The following is a 20,468-nucleotide window of genomic DNA, read 5'->3' as shown; positions in this document are numbered from 1 at the left end:
AAACCAGCCGAGCTGTTCAGAAATGAACGCAGTGAATTTTGGAGGCGTGTTTTGTACGTATTACTAGGTTATTATGTCCATATTACGCTGTGTGGGCAGAGCAGAAATGCTCAGGCAGAGATAAGCAGCCCTACCTGTCTACTAACGTTACCAAGTGGAGAACAGACTACATGCTGTTCCCTCTGACCGTTCTCAGTGTTTTAGACATCTACTGGATTTGTTTCCATACAAACCCTCATATTACACATATTGAACATATTGATATTTGCTGTCTGAAGTCTAGGCAGCTCACTAAGGCTGCATTAATCACCACATAGTATTATACTATACATACTATACTATTTATGCAGTTCTAGTGTTTGGTTTGGGACGCAGCCAAAAAGGCTGCATCCCAATATCCCACGACATAGATTACACTATACATGATATATTATACCTCATTTATTAAAGCAGGCAGTTCTGATGGTGCTGTACTAGGTTTGAGTTGGGACGCAACTACGCAAGCAGTGTCTTCATTTTTGGAACAAGACTGCAAGCAAACACCATGGCTGCTGATGTGATTAATCACTGCTGCTGATGTAACTACATGTCTGAAATACTCACAGAATTATGAAAAATATAATTCACAAAACTCTGCATCATCTCTGTTGCTGCCTACGGTCTGGGAAGCTCACTGCTGCTGCGATCAACACCACATAGTATCAGGCCCTGTATTATACATCCTGTACTAATTAACGTAGTTCTAATGGTGATGTACTAGGTCTGGTTTGGGACACATCCAAGGCAATTTCTTCATATATGGACCATGTACTGCATTTGCCATGACTGCTGATGTAACCACATGCCTAAAACGCTCACAGAATTATGAAAATATCAAGGCATGAAATACTCTGCATCCTTTTTTGCCGTCTACAGTCTAGGCAGCTCACTAGGCAGAACGCAGGCTTACTGTACTAACGAATGCTGTTCTAATGGTGGTGTACTTGGTTTGGTTTGAGACGTAACCAAAGCAATTTCTTCATATATGGACCATGTACTGCATTTGCCATGACTGCTGATGTAACCACATGCCTAAAACGGCAGCTCACAAAGGCTGCGTTCAAACCCATAGTTAGGCTCACTGTACTAACGAATGCTGTGCTGGTCGTGGTGTACTTGGTTTGGTTTGAGACGTAACCAAAGCAAATTCTTCACTTTTGGACCAATCCCTGCATTTACCATTTGCTACTGGTGTGATTGATCACTGCTGTTGGCGTAACCACATGCCTGAAGTAAGTACTCACAGAACTATGAAAAGCATCAAGGCACAAAATGCTCTTCATCATCTTCTGCTGCCGACAGTCTAGGCAGCTCATTAAGGCTGCATTCCTTAGAACCTATAAATTATGCTTACTATACTAATGAATGCAGTTGTAATGGTGAAACGCTAAGATCGAGATTTAGACATAGCCAAATATCAAAGCACCAAAAACTCTGCTGATTGTACTAATGGATGGAGTTCTAATAGTACTACGTTTGGTTTGGGACACAGCCAAATATCAACACAAAATACTCTGCATCATATTTTGCTGCCTACAGCTCAATAAAGCTCATAATTATATAATATATTATATCATATCATTATGCCGACTATACTAATAAATGGAGTTCTAATGATGGTGTACTTGGTTTGGTTTGGGACACAGCCAAATGTCAAGGCACAAAATACTCTGCATCTTATTTGCTGCCTACACAGCACACGCTAGCCTTCACCCTCCCAGCCCTGGTAGCATTGTGCGATGGGGGGTTGCCTACAGCTCACAAAGGCTTAAATTGTGTTCAAAATGACATGCGACAGTGTTATTATCCTGACTATACCAATGAATGCAATTCTTATGGTGGGAAAGCCTACTAGGTTTGATTTTGGATGCAGCCTTTTCTTCATTTTTGGAACAAGACTGCAATCAGACATGGCTGCTGGTGTAAACACTACAAGTCTATGTCGTAAACACACCGCAAATAGAGATAAGGGCTACGGTGTTGCCAAAGGGGGTTAGCTGAAGATCACTGAGTTAATGGTGAAGCAAATCCCCAGCCTGCGGGTTTTGTCTGGAGACTCGACAGATGGACGTGCTGAGCTCCAGGCCAGGCGATACGGGAGTGTGGCTGAGGCCTACAGTCAGGCCATCTGTGGCTGGGCCACGGCCCATCGCCCAGCCCTCCTGGTGGACGGGAGATGGAAACGGGACTGGTTACTGACGCCTGTCTGGAGCTGACTTGCATGTACAGACCAGTAGTCATTATTCTGCACTGTTCTGTGTACAGCGCAGTGGATTCTGGGTCTTGTGTGACAGTTTCCTGGGATATGGTGTAGAGCTTTTTGTTGCCATACATTAAAATATCAATATCAAACATATGTTCTGGCACCTGAACTAAAAGGTCAAAAGGGTCACTTTTGATTTAGGGCTGACCTTAAAGGGGGTCATATTACGAACAGTCAATGAAACGTAAACAGAGTCATCGTATGTCAATCCTCCATTAAACAGCTGCAGCCAAGCTTACACTTTCAGCTCCACCAGCTATACAACCGATGCTGCTGTCTTTGCATCCAGCACCTCTTCATTGGAATGTGCTTTCTCTCATGTAAGGTTGCTAAGGGCAGGATAATTCACCTTATCCTTAACCGCCCCCCCCCCCCCCCCCCTTTTGCGGGTCTGAATGACGTCTGTGATTTGTCTCCTGCCCCACCATCTGCCAGCGGTTTGGGGGCCAGAGTAAATGATGGAGATTAACCCTCTCGTTCCTCTGAGATCGAGCCCTTATCCCCAGGGTGTACTATAGAGGCCACAGACAGTGTCTTATTGCTAACACACATTATAATGAAGCAGCATAGTAAAGGTGGAGGTTAGATCAGAGTTGGGTTATTAGCAGGGTTGGTTGTTGGTTAGGATTTGGCAGCTATGCTGTCGCTGCTATCCTCATTGAAGCGATGGGACAGGGCAGTAAGAAGGTAGCTGACAGGGGTTTCGACTTGTCCAGCGGACTAATGCGCTGCCACTATAACCATAGACTTGCTGGTCTGAATCCCGGGTCATGCTGCCTGCCATCAGCAGCCGGAGCCTGAAAGAGCACAGTTGGTTTGCTCACACTGGGTGGGTAGATAGCTGCTGCCTCTCTCCCCACATTACTACGGAGTGGTGCTGCATATGTGACCTGAAGGCAGTTTGAAAGGAGGCTATGGCTGGTCATGCTGGTGCCTCGCTATTGTAACACTACCGTACAAAAGCCTGGAATCCCTTGTTGTATTACTGAAATGCTAATGTAGGTTTTTGTGAAGACAAGGAAGAAGTAAGGGGAATTCAAGAAATTTGGGCTGGAGTTCTAAGGGACTTCGAGCTGATGGGACCTGAAGCCAGACACCTTCCTTGTCAGGCAGAGGTTTAGCATAATTGGACCATCAGGAGATGCAGGGGTGGTGGTGGGGTGCGAATTTCCGTCACAAAATGAATAACTGTTTAATAAAGCTACAGTTAAAGGGGTAAAAGTAATCAATGAAATCTAAATTACTCATTGTATATAGTCCTCACACCCATGTTATAGGATTTATCTGCATGTTACAGCAGGGAAATCAGAAAACTGTGCTCGACTCCGGCCCTTGATTTCCGATCCCTGCTGTAACATGCATAGTAAACCGATCAGGTGTGCCTGAGCAAAAATCTGGCCTTCTGGGACCTGAGTTTCGCACCCTTGATTACCTACAAAAACATCAGTCTCATTTGAGAAATAAAGCTTTTGCACTAGCTGTGAGCCACTAGATGATCTACTGACCTCAGCTGATTTTCTCATCTCCATCAGGCTGTGCAGCGCCATCCAGGTCATGTCCGCTCTGTTGCAGCAACCATGAGTCACAGGGAGGAGCCGGAGGAGACGGGATCTAGAGTCCCCCCACCTCATCGCGGCCGGCAGCCTAATGGGACGCCTTTAGAAGGAGGTGGTCGTCCCAGGTGGAGGCCATGCCAGCTAAACAACCAGGACGGTCAAGGAAATGGCCATCATCATCATCACCATCACTACCACCAGCAGTCCCACCAACACCAATCTGGGACTAGCCGGGGACCACCACGACACCGCAGGAGGCATGTCCCGGGTCAGGCACAGCGGAAGGCAAGCGAGAGTGGAGATGCCGAGCCACGACAAGGACAACAGTCACGTCCGGCGGTGGCCAGGTACCGCCGGAGTGGAGAGAGAGCTCACCATCAGCACAGAAGCAAACAGCAACCTAGGGAGGGTTTTGGAGATACAGCACTGCAACGACCACCTAATGGTCCAGAGACAGATCAGGCAACAGATGCTTTATCTCCTGAAGAATCTTCACAGGAGCTGCTGACTCCTTCATCACAGGAGCTGCTAACTCCTTCTTCACAAGAGACGCTGACTCCTTCTCCACAGGAGGAGTTAACTCCCCCACCACAGGAGGCACCAGTTGTTGAGGAGCAGGATGAAGCCAGCCCAGGCCTACATTGTTCCTCCAGTACAGAGAGCAGCCTCCACACCCATTCGGAGCAGACAGAGGACCTGCAGGCAGAGAAGGACCAGGAAGAATGTGAAGGAGGTGGAGAAGAACAGAAAGTGGAGAGAGGTCAGGAAAAAATGGAGGAGGAGATAGATTCTCATGAAAAGGTTGATCAGGAGCAAGAGTACCAGGGTGAGAATGGCTGGATAGCAGTCAGTGTTGGATCAAAAGACAGCTTTCGCTCCCACAGCAGGAGGACTGGGCCCATAAGGGTGGATGTGCCACCCTTTGTCGCGATTCCTCTGAAGTCATTAGCCATGCCTCATTTTCAGCCTTTCTCAGAACCCCTCAGGAGTTACACCACAGAGCCCAAAGCAGGCCCTGCCCATTTCAGCCAGACCAGTTGCACTCCAGTCAGCACAGATGCAAAGCTTGAATGTCGATCTCGGGCTCATTCCTACGAGGAACCTCTCTCAGACTCCAGTCCAGAACCCTATTCTGATTCCTACCCAAAACTCTACCAGATGAGCCCACCAGAATCGTATCTCACCGAAGACTACCAGGAACAGTCTGAAGAACAGCAAGAGAACCAGGATTTGTCTACTGTAGAGCCTAAACTCCAGGTCAGCCCACAAGAAGACCCCAGACAGCTGGTTTCCGTGGGGTCCAGGCTGCACCACTATGACGAACAGTCAGGTGATGAGGCCAGCAGCCCTGATCGAGGCACCATGCATGTCAGGAAGCACACAAGCTCCAACAGCAGCTTTGAAGAGCTTCATGAGCTTCAAAAGGAGCCACTTGAGGTTGGTCCCTATTCACCTGGCGCAGACATAAGTGAGTCAGTAGAAGACAGGCCATCTGCAGGGGCTCAAAGCCCAGTGCAAGGGTTCTCAAAGATTTCTGGAGATGCCATCTCTTTGGCAATAAAGGACATCAAGGAGGCCATTGAGGAAGTAAAGACCAAGACAGTCCGTTCTCCCTATACACCCGACAAGCCTAAAGAGCCAGTGTGGGTGATGAGGCGAGACGTCAGCCCGGCGGAGGAGTGCCACCCACAGCTCTGTTCACCGGCTCACCCTCAGCTTTCTTCTCCACAGTACAAGGTGAGTGATTGCCCACATGTCTGCATTCACTCTCAAGTTGGCGGTCTGCATCCTCCTCCTCTGAGGTTTCCCGCATTCAGTCAAAACGAACACTGCAAAGGTAGTTACAGATTAAAACATCAACCACTGACACCATCAGCTGCCATTCTGTCATTTTCTTAGGCTCCAGTTGCAGATTGCATAGCCCCTCTGGGAGCAGAATCTTCAAGGACGCATCCGTGCCGGGATGCAGATGTCATTCCCAGCTTACCGCCTGCTGAAGAGGTGAGCGATTGGCTTATGGTGGGCCTGTGCTACGTTGACTTGTTCAAAATGGTGTTCAGAAAGGTTGATAGAAATTGTGACGGTGCTGTTTGTATATTTGCGTATATCCAGCTTAGAAGAAATCTGGCTGCCTTTCCTACATACGTTGATGGTAAGTTCATCTTCTTTTTATCATAATTAGCATCTTTAGTAGCGGTGGGAATAGTAGTCGTAGTAGTAGTTGAAGGAACAGTAGTATTAACTCCTCCTTGAACTCATTAATATTAAGACTTTGCTAGTTGAGACCAAGTCTTCAGCTTAGGATGGTTTGGGAGAAGACTGAGTACTCAAATATGTGGAGCCAGGAATGATAGATGAAAGGGTTAAGAGGGAGTTGACTGGGTGGTGGAGGGTTGCGCAGACTTGTCGTAGACATGTGAAGACACAAGGTAGGGGCTTCAGGCAGGTTATTCCTCCCAGAATGTAGGTATTTTATACAACTAAACAACTAAAGTGTTTTTTATGTGAAATAATGTAATTACTATGCAAATATTTGTAAATATGTACCTAGTAATTGTACATTACTTTGTAAAATGTATATATCAGGGGTTGCAATATCAGTTCAGATGTTTACTATCCAAAATGACTTGTGTACTAGTGTAATGTTGATGGTAAGGTAGTGGTACATCTTGGAAATTTTGGTCTTTGGTGACTTTCAGGAACGAAACATTTTAGGCCCAAATCTTCTCAAAATAATGTAAATGTCTCTGGCCTCAGGAAACATATTCCTACTGTTTTTGTGTTTGTGTCTTTCTTTGAATAGCTTGTTAAGGTTCAAGGTGTTAAGCTCTTTAGACAGAGTCAATAAGGTTCTCTGCATTGCACCATTTTAAGGAATTCATTATACCGAGAGATTGGTGGAATTCCACTTTAAGGAATTCAGTTCTGTAGTAGTGATAATAAGAAAAACAATAGATAATAGTAAGTAATACTAGATGTAAATAATAATAATAATAATAATAATATTGTTGTCAATGTTGGCATGTAACCTTATGCTTATAGCTTTTATGCTTATGCATTTTTCCAGTTCCAGGGCCATGTGATCCAGAGGATTTAATTGATGGCATCATATTCGCTGCCAGTTACTTGGGCTCCACCCAGCTGCTGTCAGAGCGAACACCCACCAAGAGTGCCCGCATGCAGCAGGCCCAGGAGGCCATGAATCGTGTCCGGGTAAGAGCCAGCTGCTAAGACTGTGGTGGCCTTGGCCAGGATTGTGAGGGTAATTTACATATGATTTATACACACATACATACAGTGGCATGCACAAGTGTGGGCACTCCTGATCAAAATTTCTGTGACTGTGAGTAGGTAAGTGGGTAGAAAATGATCTGATCTCCTGAAGGCATACAGCATTTTATGCAGTATAGTATTTATGTTTGTAAAATTCTATAATACAGGGTAGAAAAACAAAAGGAGGTCCATGCAAAACTCTGGGCAAGAATGTCTCAGAATTACAAGCCTTTTGCAGGAAGGAATGGGTGGAAATCCCCCCCCAACCAGAATCAAAAGACTTCTAAGCCCTATTTAGATTGGATTAGTCCAATTAGTGGATTATTGGGACGTCTGTAAAAGAAATGTTTACAAGTCTCCTCAGTAATAAAACTCTCGCATCCGGACAGCAATAAAGTCACCAGAGGAGGAGTGAGTTTCTAGCTCGAAGGTTTGCATCTTGTCGTTATGGGATCATATTCTCAAGTTGCATCCAAACAGAGGATGTGCTTGCGTTTAGAGTTACTAGTGTTACTAGTACTGACCACACAGGGTGCCCAAAGGTTTGTTAATTTGAAACTGTAAAAGATAAATAAAAATAAAAAATAATATTAAAATGTTTGATCTTCAACTTCATGCCTTTTGTAAATCAGTGCACATTTTATTTGCTTAGCTGTTCACAGTAACAGACATTTTGGCCAGGGGTGTCCAAATGTTTGCATGCCATTGTACACAGCATTAAACATGCCTGAGACTTCCATTTCTAAATGGACAATGGCAGCTAGTTTGCCATTTAGTAAACAGTAATTCTGTTGCATTTGCAGAGACACACTGAGAAGCAAAAAGCAAAATACACTGTATAGACAAAGGTATCAGGTAGAGCTGGCCAATATGATGACATTGTATTGTATTGTGATAAATTTTGTTATGTGATAACAATATGCTTTTCTATGCATATGGACGATACTGTTAGTGCTTAATAAAAACTGATCAGCTGCAGGTTGCATTACTAATAGTGGGATTAGGCTGGTTTAATTAGAAGCTCAGCAGAGGTTGAATAAAAATCACTGTATTCAGTACGAGTATCTGAAAAGTACTTTTAAAGAATCTGTCGCTGCTGATGTTTTTAGTCTATGATTACAGTGATATTGTGATAAATATTGTGTATCACGGACAAAGTCTTTAAATATCGTGATCTAGTATTTTTACCATATCGCCCAGCCCTAGTACTGGCACATCTGATCATTCATGTTTTTTTCTGAAATCAAGGATATTAAAAAAAGAGGTCCTATTTTGTCTCTACTGTCCAGGAAAGTAATTCTGCTAGATTTCGGAGCAGCATTGCCGTGAGGATTTGATTGCATTCAGCAGCTGGAGTGTTAGTGAGGTCAGGATGTTGCATGATCACCACCCCACCCTCATCCCCAAAGCACTGAATGGAACGACATCGACCCAGAAAACCACAGCTCCACAGCTCAATGCTGGGTGGCTTTATACCCCTTTATGAAGCCCCCTCATGCCTGGCATTAGGCAGCACTGTGCTAATAGGTTCATTCTGCCTCACAGAGTCTGTGTGTGTACATTTGCACATCTGTGCCAGCAGTGGGTGCTACCTAAAGTAGCTGAATGCAGTCACTAGAAGGGGTGTCCACAAATATTTAGACATATAGTATATGTTGAGGCAGTCTTACTGCAGATGTGTATGAATTAATGATATAATCGGACTGGGGCTGAAGGTAAGATGGTCAAATGGATTAAAAATGATATGAACTAGATGCTGTTTTTGATTTTTCATATGCAAAGTGTGAAAATGTGCAGGTGGACACACACATGCACCAGTACTCATGCTTGAATGAAAGCTTAATGAGTGCTGATGCCTGTGCTGAATTCATGGTAAATCCTGTGCTGGAGGTTACGTGAGGCTTCTCAGGCAGACTGGCAGAGGGGTTTGTATTCTTCGGTAAAGCAGTGAGTGGGCAACAACAAACAAATATGAGTGACAAACAGTTGATGTCTGCAGACACTTCTGCTCCTCGGGGCTGCTGATGCCACTCCAATAAGGCGAGGGCATGTTGATAGGAGTTCATACGAAGCATTAGCCTATCCCATTGTGAGGGATTCCTCACCATGACAACCCGCCCACCCTGTCCCCCCTTTTGGCCAAACTCTCCCATAATATCACATCTGGAATAACCAATAGCTTCTTGGCCCCCCATCGTGTCGCTTTGAATTTTGTGGGCTTCTTCTGACCCGCTCTTCTTTTCTTTGTTCCTCGGTGAACAGGCAGCCCAGAAACAGGCCCAAAACAGGCAGAAGGTACAGTATGCTGTTAATGTTGGATGCGTAGTTGTTTCGTAGGCAGGAGTCTGCGTGTTCACTGTGAAGTGATTACTTTTGTCGTCGGTGATCCGAGGGATGTTTATCTCATGTCGGATGTTCCTGAACTTTGTGGGAATTGCTAGATGAAATAGACGGGATTAGCAGAGGCAGAAATATAGACAATATTAAAGGGAGAACCAGCCCCTCTGCGCTGATCACCCTGTCCAGATGTTTTGTGTTTAGCTGGTCCTTTGTCATCCTTGTGTATTTGTGTGTCTTGGCACTGAGTAGTTGGATAGTGTTGTAGAAAGACTAGAGCTGTAAAAATGCATCAATGCATCCTGAGGCGCTCCTATTTGTGCCACAAATAAAAGAAATCCAGGCTGTTTTACATTTAAAAAAATAATTTTTCAGTCTATATTATATTTAGTGTACTTAAAAAAACAAAAAACAATATACTGAATCAAATGAATTGGATGAAGTGAAGTTTCATGATGCATTGAGCTGTTATAAAGAACTGTAAACAATCAGAACAGTTTTCAGGCCTTTTACCTGATTTTACACCCTAAAGAATGACCGCTGTTTTCTTTCCTGTGGGGTGTCAGCAGGGGGCTGAGGGTGAGGTTCCATCTGCCATCGAGGTGGACCTCTTCATGTCCACTCAGAGGATTAAAGTGCTTAACGCTGACACACAGGTGAGTAACGCTCTCACCCTCTCTCTTTCTCTCTTTCTAGTTATAGCTTCTTGCTTCTCCTTTCCTTTGTTTTCCTCCAGGTTTTCTTCTTTCCCTCATCTGTCACTTGCATTCAGACCAGGGCTACAGATGTGGGCGTATGGACAAAATTTGTGATCATAAATAGGCATATCAAAATATATAGGCATTGTCAAAAACATTGTCAGTCTAAAATAGTAACTTTTCAATGGAAGTTAATGTAGAAAGATTTTATTCCACGTTTTGGAGCGTTTCTATCCCATTTTGGAACCAAAGATGCTCCAAATGTTCCGTATTCTATCAGTAACTGCTCTTTTTAAAGACCTCTGGTGATGAAATTTATGGTAGGTTTGGTTGCAGTTTTTGTGGCTAAAAATGGTCAAAGCTTCAGAATACTGAATAGAGTAAGAAACACCAACGTAACTGACAAATACTTGAGTATTCAGATTATTCAGGCCAGTCCTGCAATCACTGCAGTTTTCAGGCCTAATGCAGATTCTACACAAGAACAGATACAATGGGCCCTATTTTAGCGATCTTTAGGCAAGCCGTCAACTGCGCACCGTCGTAACGACAGGAGAAGTACGCCTTGCTATCTCAAAATGTGCAAAAGGCATGTACTAAGTCTCTTAATTCATGATGGGTGTGTTTTGAGCGTAACGTGCAATAATAAACCAATCAGTGTATCCCTATTCCCTTTAAGAGCCAGGTGCGGTCTGACTTTGGCGGATTGATATTTCAATGGCGCATTGTGCACAGTCTGGGAAGGCTTGCTGCAGCAGTGGAGCGCCTCGCCTCTAAAATACTAATTCTTTTATTTTGTATTCTGTTTATTGTTGATGTAAAAGTATAAGCATAGCTGCCAACTGGTATGTACTGACTATTAACTTTTCTTTTCATTGTCAGTATGCCAGAAATTTACCTGAGCACACCTGATTTCAAGACTACCACGCCTATCGGCATAGATATATTCGCAAGCACTGTTGCTATTTAAATGATGCATGCTGAAGGTGTGAGAATAGACTGTTGGGACTGGGTGTAAGGTAGCAATAGGCATCGCGATGCGCCTTGGGCAGGGTATAAGATGTATACGTCTTAAAATGAAAGGTTCAAGGGGCTCATTGGTCTGTTGGTTGAGTTTTTTCCATGGCATGACTCATAACATCCTTGCCTAGCAGGAGACCATGATGGACCATCCTCTGAGAACCATCTCGTACATCGCGGACATCGGGAACATGGTGGTGCTGATGGCCCGGAGGAAGATGGTCCGGTCACGTAGCGCTCAGGAGCAGTTGGACACAGCGGACGTGCAGCACTCAAACCCAGCGCGAGACGATTGCCGCCAGTACAGGATGGTCTGCCACGTCTTTGAGTCGGAGGACGTGAGTAAAACACTGTAAAACTTAACAAGAGTTTGAAAAACTGCTTTTATAAAGTTGGTACCAGAAAGTCAGGTCAGAACTTCGCCTGAAGGTACATAAAGATAAAGTTCTTCTGCCATCGTATCACTGGAGTCAAGGCACCTGTTTTTTTTTTGGGTGAGATCATCACCTTATTATATTATACACTATATGGACTAAAGTATTGGGACACCTCATTCATTGTTTCTCCACTGTCAGGGGAAGGCTTTCTACTAGATTTGGAAGCATTGCCATGAGGATTTGATTGCATACAGTGACAAGAGTGATAATGAGGTCAGGATGTTGGATGATTGCCACCCCACCTCATTTCCAACTCATCTCAGAAATATTGGATGGAGCACCACCATCATTCCAGAGAACACAGCTCAATGCTAGGGGCCTTTATACCCCTCTAGCCCACACCTGGCATAACGCATGATGCCAATAGGTTCATGTTTATCTACTCAAGAGAGTCCTATTCTAATGGCAATACTTCTCTACAGGGACTAGACAAGCTGTGTGTGTGCCGTTTAAAGTAGCTGAATGCATTTATTAGAAGGAGTGTCCACAAACATTTGGACATATAGTGTAGTTTGCAAGAGTGTCAACTACAAGACTTCAAATACAGATTTAAAAGCCTGAAGCACTGAAAACAGACCCAGTTACTTCATTTGAAGCCTCATTTTAAACAATCCAACAATCCTGCTCCCCCCTACACACACACTTACACACACACACACACACACCTAACCAGCTGTTCATGCCTCATTCACACTCTCTCGCTGTGGCGTGAGCTCTCTCGATCTGATGCTCTCTTTCTCTCTCTCACCCTCCCTCTCCCTCTCCTTCCTCTCTGCAGGCTCAGCTGATAGCTCAGTCCATTGGTCAGGCCTTCAGTGTGGCGTATCAGGAGTTCCTGAGGGCGAATGGTATTGACCCTGAAGATTTGAGCCAGAGAGAGTACAGTGACCTGCTCAACACTCAGGACATGTACAACGATGACCTCATCCACTTCTCCAAGTCGGAGAACTGCAGAGACGTGAGTTCCCCTCTGTATCATGATAGAAGAATGTGCTGTTGTGCTGTTGCCAGTGAACCGACGACTCGTGCAGTGCTGGGGTTTAGTGTAGGTAGCTGGAATGGCTGTAGTACAGATTGGAGTTCATCTCTGGTTCGAGTGTTTAAATCTGAAGTGCTCTGAAAAAACGTTACGTTAATTAGTTCCTCAGAAATCATTTAAACAGACAATAATAACATTGCAAACACATAGTTGCCAAAAGTAAGTAAAGACAAAATTGTACGGATGAAATATATGTTACGAATGTGGAAATATAATATTATAGATATATTTAAGCAATATATCTCTTATGTATCTCAGGTATGACGAAAAAAAACACTTCCTTAAGACACTTTACACAGTGTGAATTTTGTATGAAACAATAAAAAGAAACAAAAATTAACATTGCATGTTCTGCGATGTGACTATTGCACACGTTCACGTTGCGATAACCACGCTATACTGATATGTTGTGCAGCCTTTACTCAGACTGTAAAAAATTATCAGTTTAGTTATATTAATTTTTAAACAGATTTAAGACTTTTCTTAAAGTACTGTTAGTTTCTACATAAGACAATTATGCAGCTTTCTGACATCAGAAATGCATGCAGCTTAAAGTAGCTGGATGCATTCATTAGAAGGGGGGTGTCCACAAAGGGCTGTATGAAAAAAGTGACTGAGATATTTAGTTGCTCTGTGATAGATATCGTGATATAAAAAATACAATATTTTTTTTTGCAGAATTCTCCAGAAGGCAATAATCCGAAACCATGATTATTAATAATGCAATCCAAGACTGGAGCCAAAAAATTGATATTGGAGAGATATAATCTGCCTCTGCAAGATCTGTCATGAAAAACGAGAACAATGCAATTTTTTCTTTTGTATTTTTTAAATGACATAGCATGATGACGATTCTGACATTATATATTGCGCACCCCTAGTGTCCACAAACATTTGGATTTAGAGGATTTTTTTCATGTTGGCAGTTTCCTCCACTGTTTCCTCGATTCTAGATCTTGTTTACGGATTTTTTCTGAATTTTCGAAATTTATTAAATGAAATTAAATGAAGTTTGATTCTGTTTTTTCTCAGTTGAAAAATGGAAAAGAAAAAAAATGTATCTTGCATTGATGCAACAACCTACATAAGAAAACAATGGAGATTGTTTTCTTTCTTAAGAGAATATTTGAAAACTTCCTACCGTGAATTGCATTTAGGAACCTTGGGCCGTTTTCACCACCTGTTTTTAGAAAGAGGAGATTCTGACGGCCACCAGCGTTTTCTTATTTAGGATTTGTTCAGTGTCCAAGGACAATGTGATCCAACATTGTAAAAGCAGAGCTGTGAACAATTCTTTGGCTTAAAAACACATCATGAATCTGACCTAGACTTTCTGTTTGGACTTTTCTCAAGAACAGATTGAGGATAATTCTCATTCTAAGGCCCATTCTTATGAACTTGTGAATCTGGCCCCTGGTTCTTTGTGTTTTTACCCTGACCGTACACACTGGACTCATAGACAGTTTGGTAGTTTGGCACAACAGTCAGTTAAAATCACAAAAATCATAAAACCACACAGCTGGGACTGAACTGGCTATGCTACTCCAGTGTGTCTGTGTGTAACACTCTTCGTCAGCCCTGTCCTGGAGTTTTGTGGGCTCTAATGCTGTGGTTTCTAATCATAGAAGTGAGCAGTTTGTCATGCTTCCTGCTGTCACCCTCCGTTCAGCTCAGGAATGGTTTATTAATGAGCTGATTAGTCAGAGTCAGGTGTGCTGGAGCTCTCCAGCACTCAAACACTGTCTGCTGCTGTGCGTTCTGTAACAGGTGTACATAGAGAAGCAGAAAGGAGAGATGCTCGGGGTGGTCATTGTGGAGTCTGGCTGGGGGTCCATACTGCCCACGGTCATCATCGCAAGCCTCATGCACGCCGGACCAGCAGCTAAATCGGGCCGTCTCAACATCGGAGATCAGATCATGACAGTGAACGGCACCAGCCTGGTGGGCCTGCCACTGTCCACATGCCAGAGCATCATCAAAGTGAGGGTCATCTTCTGCTTGGCATTCAGAGTCTACTGTTAATGAACCGCATTGTGTAGATATTGTGGCTAATGAATATGACCCAGCTAACATGTCCATGCGGGGCCTGTATGGGTAGCTCTGCTGGAAACTGGGAACCCACATAGCCATGCCCACCAAGGTCAGTGATGGGAGGAGGAGGGTTTAGGCATGGCACCCATGTGAGATTAAGATGGCCTGTACCATTTGGGAAGCCCAACTGGGTCCCAGTAAGTATGTACAAATCCCCTCAGAGCCACATGGCCCACCTGGAACCCACCTAATTAAGCGGTGTTTATCAGCTTAGAGAGCTAGAGAAGACAAGTGAAGGTGGTCATTTTATCATGAATGACTTGGTATTGAATGTTGTGTACCTCCTCCTCCTCAGGGGCTGAAGTCTCAATCCAGGATTAAGATGAACATTGTCCGGTGTCCTCCAGTCACCATGGTCCTCATCCGCAGACCGGACCTCCGCTACCAGCTCGGCTTCAGCGTTCAGAATGGCATTGTGAGTAACGTCTGGCCTGTCGCTGTTATTTTGTGCACATGAACTTCACACACTGAGGATGATGTGGCTTCTGCTTTGTGCACGCTGCTCTGTATAACTCAGATAGCCGAGATTATCAAAAGTCTGAATGAAAAAGATCATCTAGACCCCAATGAATTGATTTTATGTTGTACTTCTTAATTAATGAAGTGAGTTATGCATTAATTAAAACCTGAACCAGTAAAAGCAGTCATTTTCCATACGTAACACACAAAGCAGCTCTGTTACAGTTGAAGTAGGGCACACAAAGGGTTACTGTCCTGACATATAATTAAGCTAAGTTTGGGTTCACTTCATTAACAGCAAGTTAAAATCTGCATCTTAAAAAACAAATATACTCCCGCTGCTAAAACATGCAAAAGCATTGTATCTCCAAAATTATGGAACATTTCTGTTGGTCCATTCATCAGGAAATTCTGACACAATATAAAGAAAAGTAAAGTAAAGGTGAAGGTGAATGTATCGGTCACTGTACTACATACACACACACACACACACACTAGTAAACTAGGGGCAGTGAGCGCACACACACACACACACACACACACACACACACACCCAGAGTGGTGGGCAGCCAACTCCAGCACCCAGGTAGCAGAGAGGGTGAAGGGCCTTGCTCAGGGGCCCAACAGTGGCAGCTTGCAGAGCCCAGGTATCGAACCCACAACCTTGTCATCAATAGCCCGGAGCTCTAACATTAATTATCTTCATCTACAGTAACGTACTGTATTAGGCAGGCAGTGAACAGTCAGTTCTTCAAGGTGATGAGGGAGTTAAACGCAGGAAAAATAGTCAAACATAAGAATCTGAGCCACTTTAACAAGAATCAAACTGTGATGTTTAGACAGCTGGATCAGAACATCTCTGAAACATCAGGCTGGTCTTGTGGTTTTTTTTTTGGTATGCAGTGGTCAGTAATTACCAAAAGTGCCACTGAAACAAGCTGTGAACGGGCGACAGGGTCATAGGCACCTAAGACATGTTTATTGATGCTAATTGAGTTCCCATCGTATAACGTACAGGATCTGTATCTTGGTGCTGCCAGATACCTACTCAGTATTAGGCAGGTGGTTGTAGTGTTATGGCTGGTGTACATTCTCTCCGTCACAGATCTGCAGTCTGATGAGGGGAGGTATCGCTGAGAGGGGCGGAGTAAGAGTTGGTCATCGCATCATTGAAATCAACGGCCAGAGCGTGGTGGCCACACCCCACGAGAAGATTGTTCACATTCTTTCAAATGCAGTTGGAGAGGTAGAGTAAAACTGACGCTACAGTTAAACGATGAAAACAAAGGGTTGCAAAAAGGGTGTGAATTAAAGTGACAATCTTTCCCTCAGATCCATATGAAGACCATGCCTGCCGCCATGTACCGCCTGCTGACCGCCCAGGAACAGCCAGTCTACATCTGAAGCACGCGGAAAGCACGGCTGCCGGCGCTACATCTCACTCACCCGTGTTCAGTTCAAATATTGAATATTTCTGTGATTGTTTACATATTTATTACTGGATGTAAATCTTTTTTTTTTTTTGTCTCTCAGAGCATTTTGACCTGCCTTAATCTGTCTGGGTCCTGACTGACAGTTGAACATGGCCGTAAGGCTGGGGCCACACTGCATGACATCTTAAAGGTATAACCAGTCATGTTTGCTGGACAATGCATTTATTTCTCTCAGCGTTGATGGTTTAAAGCCAAGCTGGTGTTTGATTCTGTGAAATGTGTGCTTCTAAAGTAACATAGTGTGCAATAAGGACCTCCCATAGGCTCCCAGCAGAGCACAGGGTTTAGGTTGAAAATAGTCTATTGCAGCCACCTCAAACATAAATGTTACATTATCAGGTTACTGGTAACAGATTTTCAGCATATTTAGCTAAATCTTTATTTCTGTATTTATTTGATAGCTAGTATAATTAGCGTACTAGCTAAAGTTACCGAAAGTTTTAAATGACATGCATTCTGTTTTTCATGGAAGTCAGGGCGGCTACACACTAGACACCACAGGGAGACGGAGCGGTAGACACATACACATGCAGATCTTGTCCGTCTGGAAGGCGTGTACATCTGGACCATTTAAAAAAACATTTTACAAACACACTCCGTGCAGAGCTTCCACACGACACAGCAAGTCTTCATATTCTACCACTGGGAAAGAATACACCACGCTGATTGGCCTCTCCTTCATCTTGGATTTTCATCCTCGTTTCTATTGGTTGACGCGCCACCACGTCGACGTTGAGTGTCTTTTTCAGCATTCAGGCAGGTTTCTAGTCTGGCAGAGCTGAATGCAGCACCCTAATTAAAGTGCATTGTGGGATTAAGCTTGTGATGCTCCTTCAGCCTCTAGCATGTAGACACTCTATAGCTATTATAACACTAAACGCAATACGCCCTGCTCTTGCCACTCACATCCTACTACCAGATTTACCCGCATTCAGTGTGAAAGCAGCTAAATACAGCAGATGTTGGAGAACATTGTAGTTTATTCACAAGTTGCTTTCTAAAGGCATTTTCTGTGCTGTGGAAGGTCTTTGTTTATATTGTATTTTACTTTAAAAGCAGCAATTTCACAAAAATGTCTTTTACAATTGATTTTCTAGACCAACAACATAGATTTAATTTTTTACCTTTTTTTTTTAAACTTGTCTACAACAGAAAAGACAAAGTACACAATTATGTAGTGTATGGCCAGCATGGCTGTATATGCTCACCACAGATTCATCCACCTGGCACTGGCTAAATGCGACACGTTCACCAGAGTACCAAAGACTGATATGGTAAAATATATATATATATAACATTATATGATCAAAACACTGGACCTAAACTAATATAAAGAGGCTATTTATCATTGTAATGCAGTAAAAGCTACCAGATACTAGATATTATCATTATGAGCACAGATGTAATTTATTTATTGAGAGTATGATTGCCAGTAATGATATTCATGAAAGTAAAGGAAAACAGATTCCGACTGGTTTGCACTTCGTTTATTGTCTTATTGTCTTTGACAATTAAAAACACTCTGATTTTCTACATTATCCACATTCACAGGGAGTCCAGAGCAGAGATCATAAAGGTACAGAAATTGTACGGACCTACTATCGATCAAATTTCGAATATATTCAAATGTATTCAAAAAAGACTGTATAAAAGGTATGGAAATATATGCATTAGCATGCTAACTGTAGCTGTACCTCCTCCAAAAGCCTCAAATCAGACAGCACGAAGTTTAAGGCAGCTGAACAGAACAGGATAGATCATCTCTTTCCATTCATACATGGATGCACATAGAATTTGGTTTTCTTTATATTCCACTGACTAGAAACTTGCTAGAGGAAACACAGATACTGCAGATGAATAAAATCATTTTCCAAATATATGTAACAAAATAGTCGATAGAATCAGTGAAGCTACATGAAAATATACACCTAGTCTTTCTGTTTCATATAAAAATGTTACAAATATAAAAAGAGAAAAATAGACCATGTTCACTTCTCAGAAGAGGAGGGTGGCACGTAATGCCATATATGCTTCATTTCCACACTAGACCTCCACACCCCCCCCGGACTTACAGTTCTATAATAAACACACGCTTTTTGCAAAGCCCTTGGTATACTGAGAGAGGTGAAAGTTTGTGATCCTACATCACACTCAGGGGCCAAAACACTAAAAGGTCAAAACACACTGTTCCAATATTGTCCAACAAACAGCTCAGTTAGCTTTAGAAAATTCTAGAATAAAAACTGAAGAGCTGAACCTGTGTGAATGAGGAGAAGAGCACTCTAGTTCTCAGCAGAGAACTCCAGTCATGGAGGCTTTTCTTGTGCTTAACAGGCGAGTTGAATCAGGTGTGCTTGAGCAAGATTTAGCGGATACATTAAGTTGGTGTTTCAGAGCAGGAAGTCATTAAACTGTGCTGGACTCCAGCTCTCGGTTCCCCACCCCTGATTTAGAGCCTTCCAAGAGACCTCAGTGCTAGTTTCAGAGTAAATAACTCCAGACCTGGTTTTCTCTAGGAAAAAATAAATGCTGCTTTTCAACATCGGCTCCAAGGCGGACACGTTTTGTCTGGTGTACATTTCAATGGTAGCTGATCGCCAGTAGTACAGTTTGGGGTTTGGAAGTAGTGTTACAATACGCTAAACTTGCTGTCATGCAACATCAAATGCTAATCAGTGAAGATTATGGATGTAGAGTCACTGATATTTTAACTTGTGGACCATCTCGTAATTTTAAGAATCCAGTGATGTTCAAGGGACCTTTCGGTTTACCTCAGGGTGCGATTCTGCAAATGGGAGTTTCTAGTATGAGCATGATGTCGATTGCAAGATTATCACACATGGTGTCGGCACACCAACGTTTAGGTCTGTGAATGGTCTTTTGAGAACATTGGATCAGTGTGTCTTGAGCATGTGAATGCAAACTTTCATAGCAACTGCTGAAAGGTCAGACAAAGCTTTTCCATACAACGTCAAAAATCACCATTCAATCAAATCGCTTTGGGTTGGAGTTTACATTTCACTACAAAACACTTCCAGAGTTTCTGGAATAAAATACTACACTGCTGACCTGGATTATGCTGCTGTAGCCAATCAAATCTAGACAGGATGGAGCTCAATTACATGACAAAAAACTAGGCTCTATCCTCCAACCTAATTGACAAACACTGATGGAGCTACAGCTTCTCATTAGACTGAATGATTCTGAATGAAGCTTCTCCAACCTTTCAGCAGTTGCTATGAGCTGGGAGACTGTATCCTACAGTTCAGTGTCATTGTATTTCTGTGGGTTGTAGTAGCCTCTGCGAGTCTGATCAGACAGCTGGCGGCGATACTCTTCCTCGTCATCATCGGCAGCAGAAGAGCGGTAGTGGCCACGACCCTCCATGTAGGGTGGTTTGGAAGATGAGCCGTGAGATTCTGAGTTTGAACTGGAACTGAAAAATATAAGGGGTGCTTTACACTGGGAGCACAGCACTCCTCCAAATTCATGATTCGTTCAGAGTAAATACACTTTATGGACAAAAGTATTGGGACACAACTTTTAATCACCCATGCAGTCTGCCTTTACACACATTAGGGTGGTTCTTAAGAGCTCACTGAATTCCAATGTGGTTCTGTAATAGGATACCACTGCTGCGAGACTACGTAAAGTTACAGAGCGGGGTCAGGGCCGAGTGCTGAGCTCTGTGCATAGTGCAGAAGACTCTCCAACACTCTGCTGCCTCAAAAACTGCAGACTTTCAACCCTGCTACTAGAGCTG

At 43.3% G+C, this 20,468-nt stretch overlaps 2 protein-coding genes across 8 annotated transcripts in view; one reads left to right on the top strand and one right to left on the bottom strand.

Annotated features, from left to right (window-relative positions):
- apba1b (amyloid beta (A4) precursor protein-binding, family A, member 1b) overlaps window positions 1–18,174 on the top strand; it is an 18,964-nt gene extending 790 nt beyond the window's left edge. The window contains exons 2-13 of one of the 4 annotated variants that reach the window (XM_072659207.1): window positions 3,835–5,595; window positions 5,758–5,859; window positions 5,971–6,010; window positions 6,926–7,071; window positions 9,394–9,426; window positions 10,038–10,124; window positions 11,321–11,524; window positions 12,402–12,581; window positions 14,430–14,642; window positions 15,049–15,168; window positions 16,318–16,458; window positions 16,545–18,174. In XM_072659207.1, the coding sequence (XP_072515308.1) occupies window positions 3,880–5,595; window positions 5,758–5,859; window positions 5,971–6,010; window positions 6,926–7,071; window positions 9,394–9,426; window positions 10,038–10,124; window positions 11,321–11,524; window positions 12,402–12,581; window positions 14,430–14,642; window positions 15,049–15,168; window positions 16,318–16,458; window positions 16,545–16,616 (3,054 nt within the window). In that variant the 5' untranslated portion in view covers window positions 3,835–3,879 and the 3' untranslated portion in view covers window positions 16,617–18,174. Of the gene's footprint in view, window positions 1–3,834; window positions 5,596–5,757; window positions 5,860–5,970; window positions 6,011–6,925; window positions 7,072–9,393; window positions 9,427–10,034; window positions 10,125–11,320; window positions 11,525–12,401; window positions 12,582–14,429; window positions 14,643–15,048; window positions 15,169–16,317; window positions 16,459–16,544 lie in introns of all 4 variants that reach the window. The other 3 variants (XM_072659206.1, XM_072659209.1, XM_072659208.1) reach the window with 3 other exon arrangements.
- Window positions 18,171–20,468, bottom strand: part of tjp2a (tight junction protein 2a (zona occludens 2)) — a 44,671-nt gene continuing 42,373 nt past the window's right edge. For all 4 annotated transcript variants that reach the window (XM_072659204.1, XM_072659205.1, XM_072659202.1 and 1 more), the window contains one exon: window positions 18,171–20,141. In XM_072659204.1, coding sequence (XP_072515305.1) covers window positions 19,964–20,141 — 178 coding nt within the window. In that variant the 3' untranslated portion in view covers window positions 18,171–19,963. The remainder of the gene's footprint in view (window positions 20,142–20,468) is intronic.

The sequence above is a fragment of the Salminus brasiliensis genome, chromosome 16 (genome assembly GCF_030463535.1).
Source record: "Salminus brasiliensis chromosome 16, fSalBra1.hap2, whole genome shotgun sequence".
Lineage (NCBI taxonomy): Eukaryota > Metazoa > Chordata > Actinopteri > Characiformes > Bryconidae > Salminus > Salminus brasiliensis.
The sequence above is the reverse complement of the archived record's forward strand: the minus strand, read 5'-3'. Positions and strand labels throughout refer to the sequence as shown.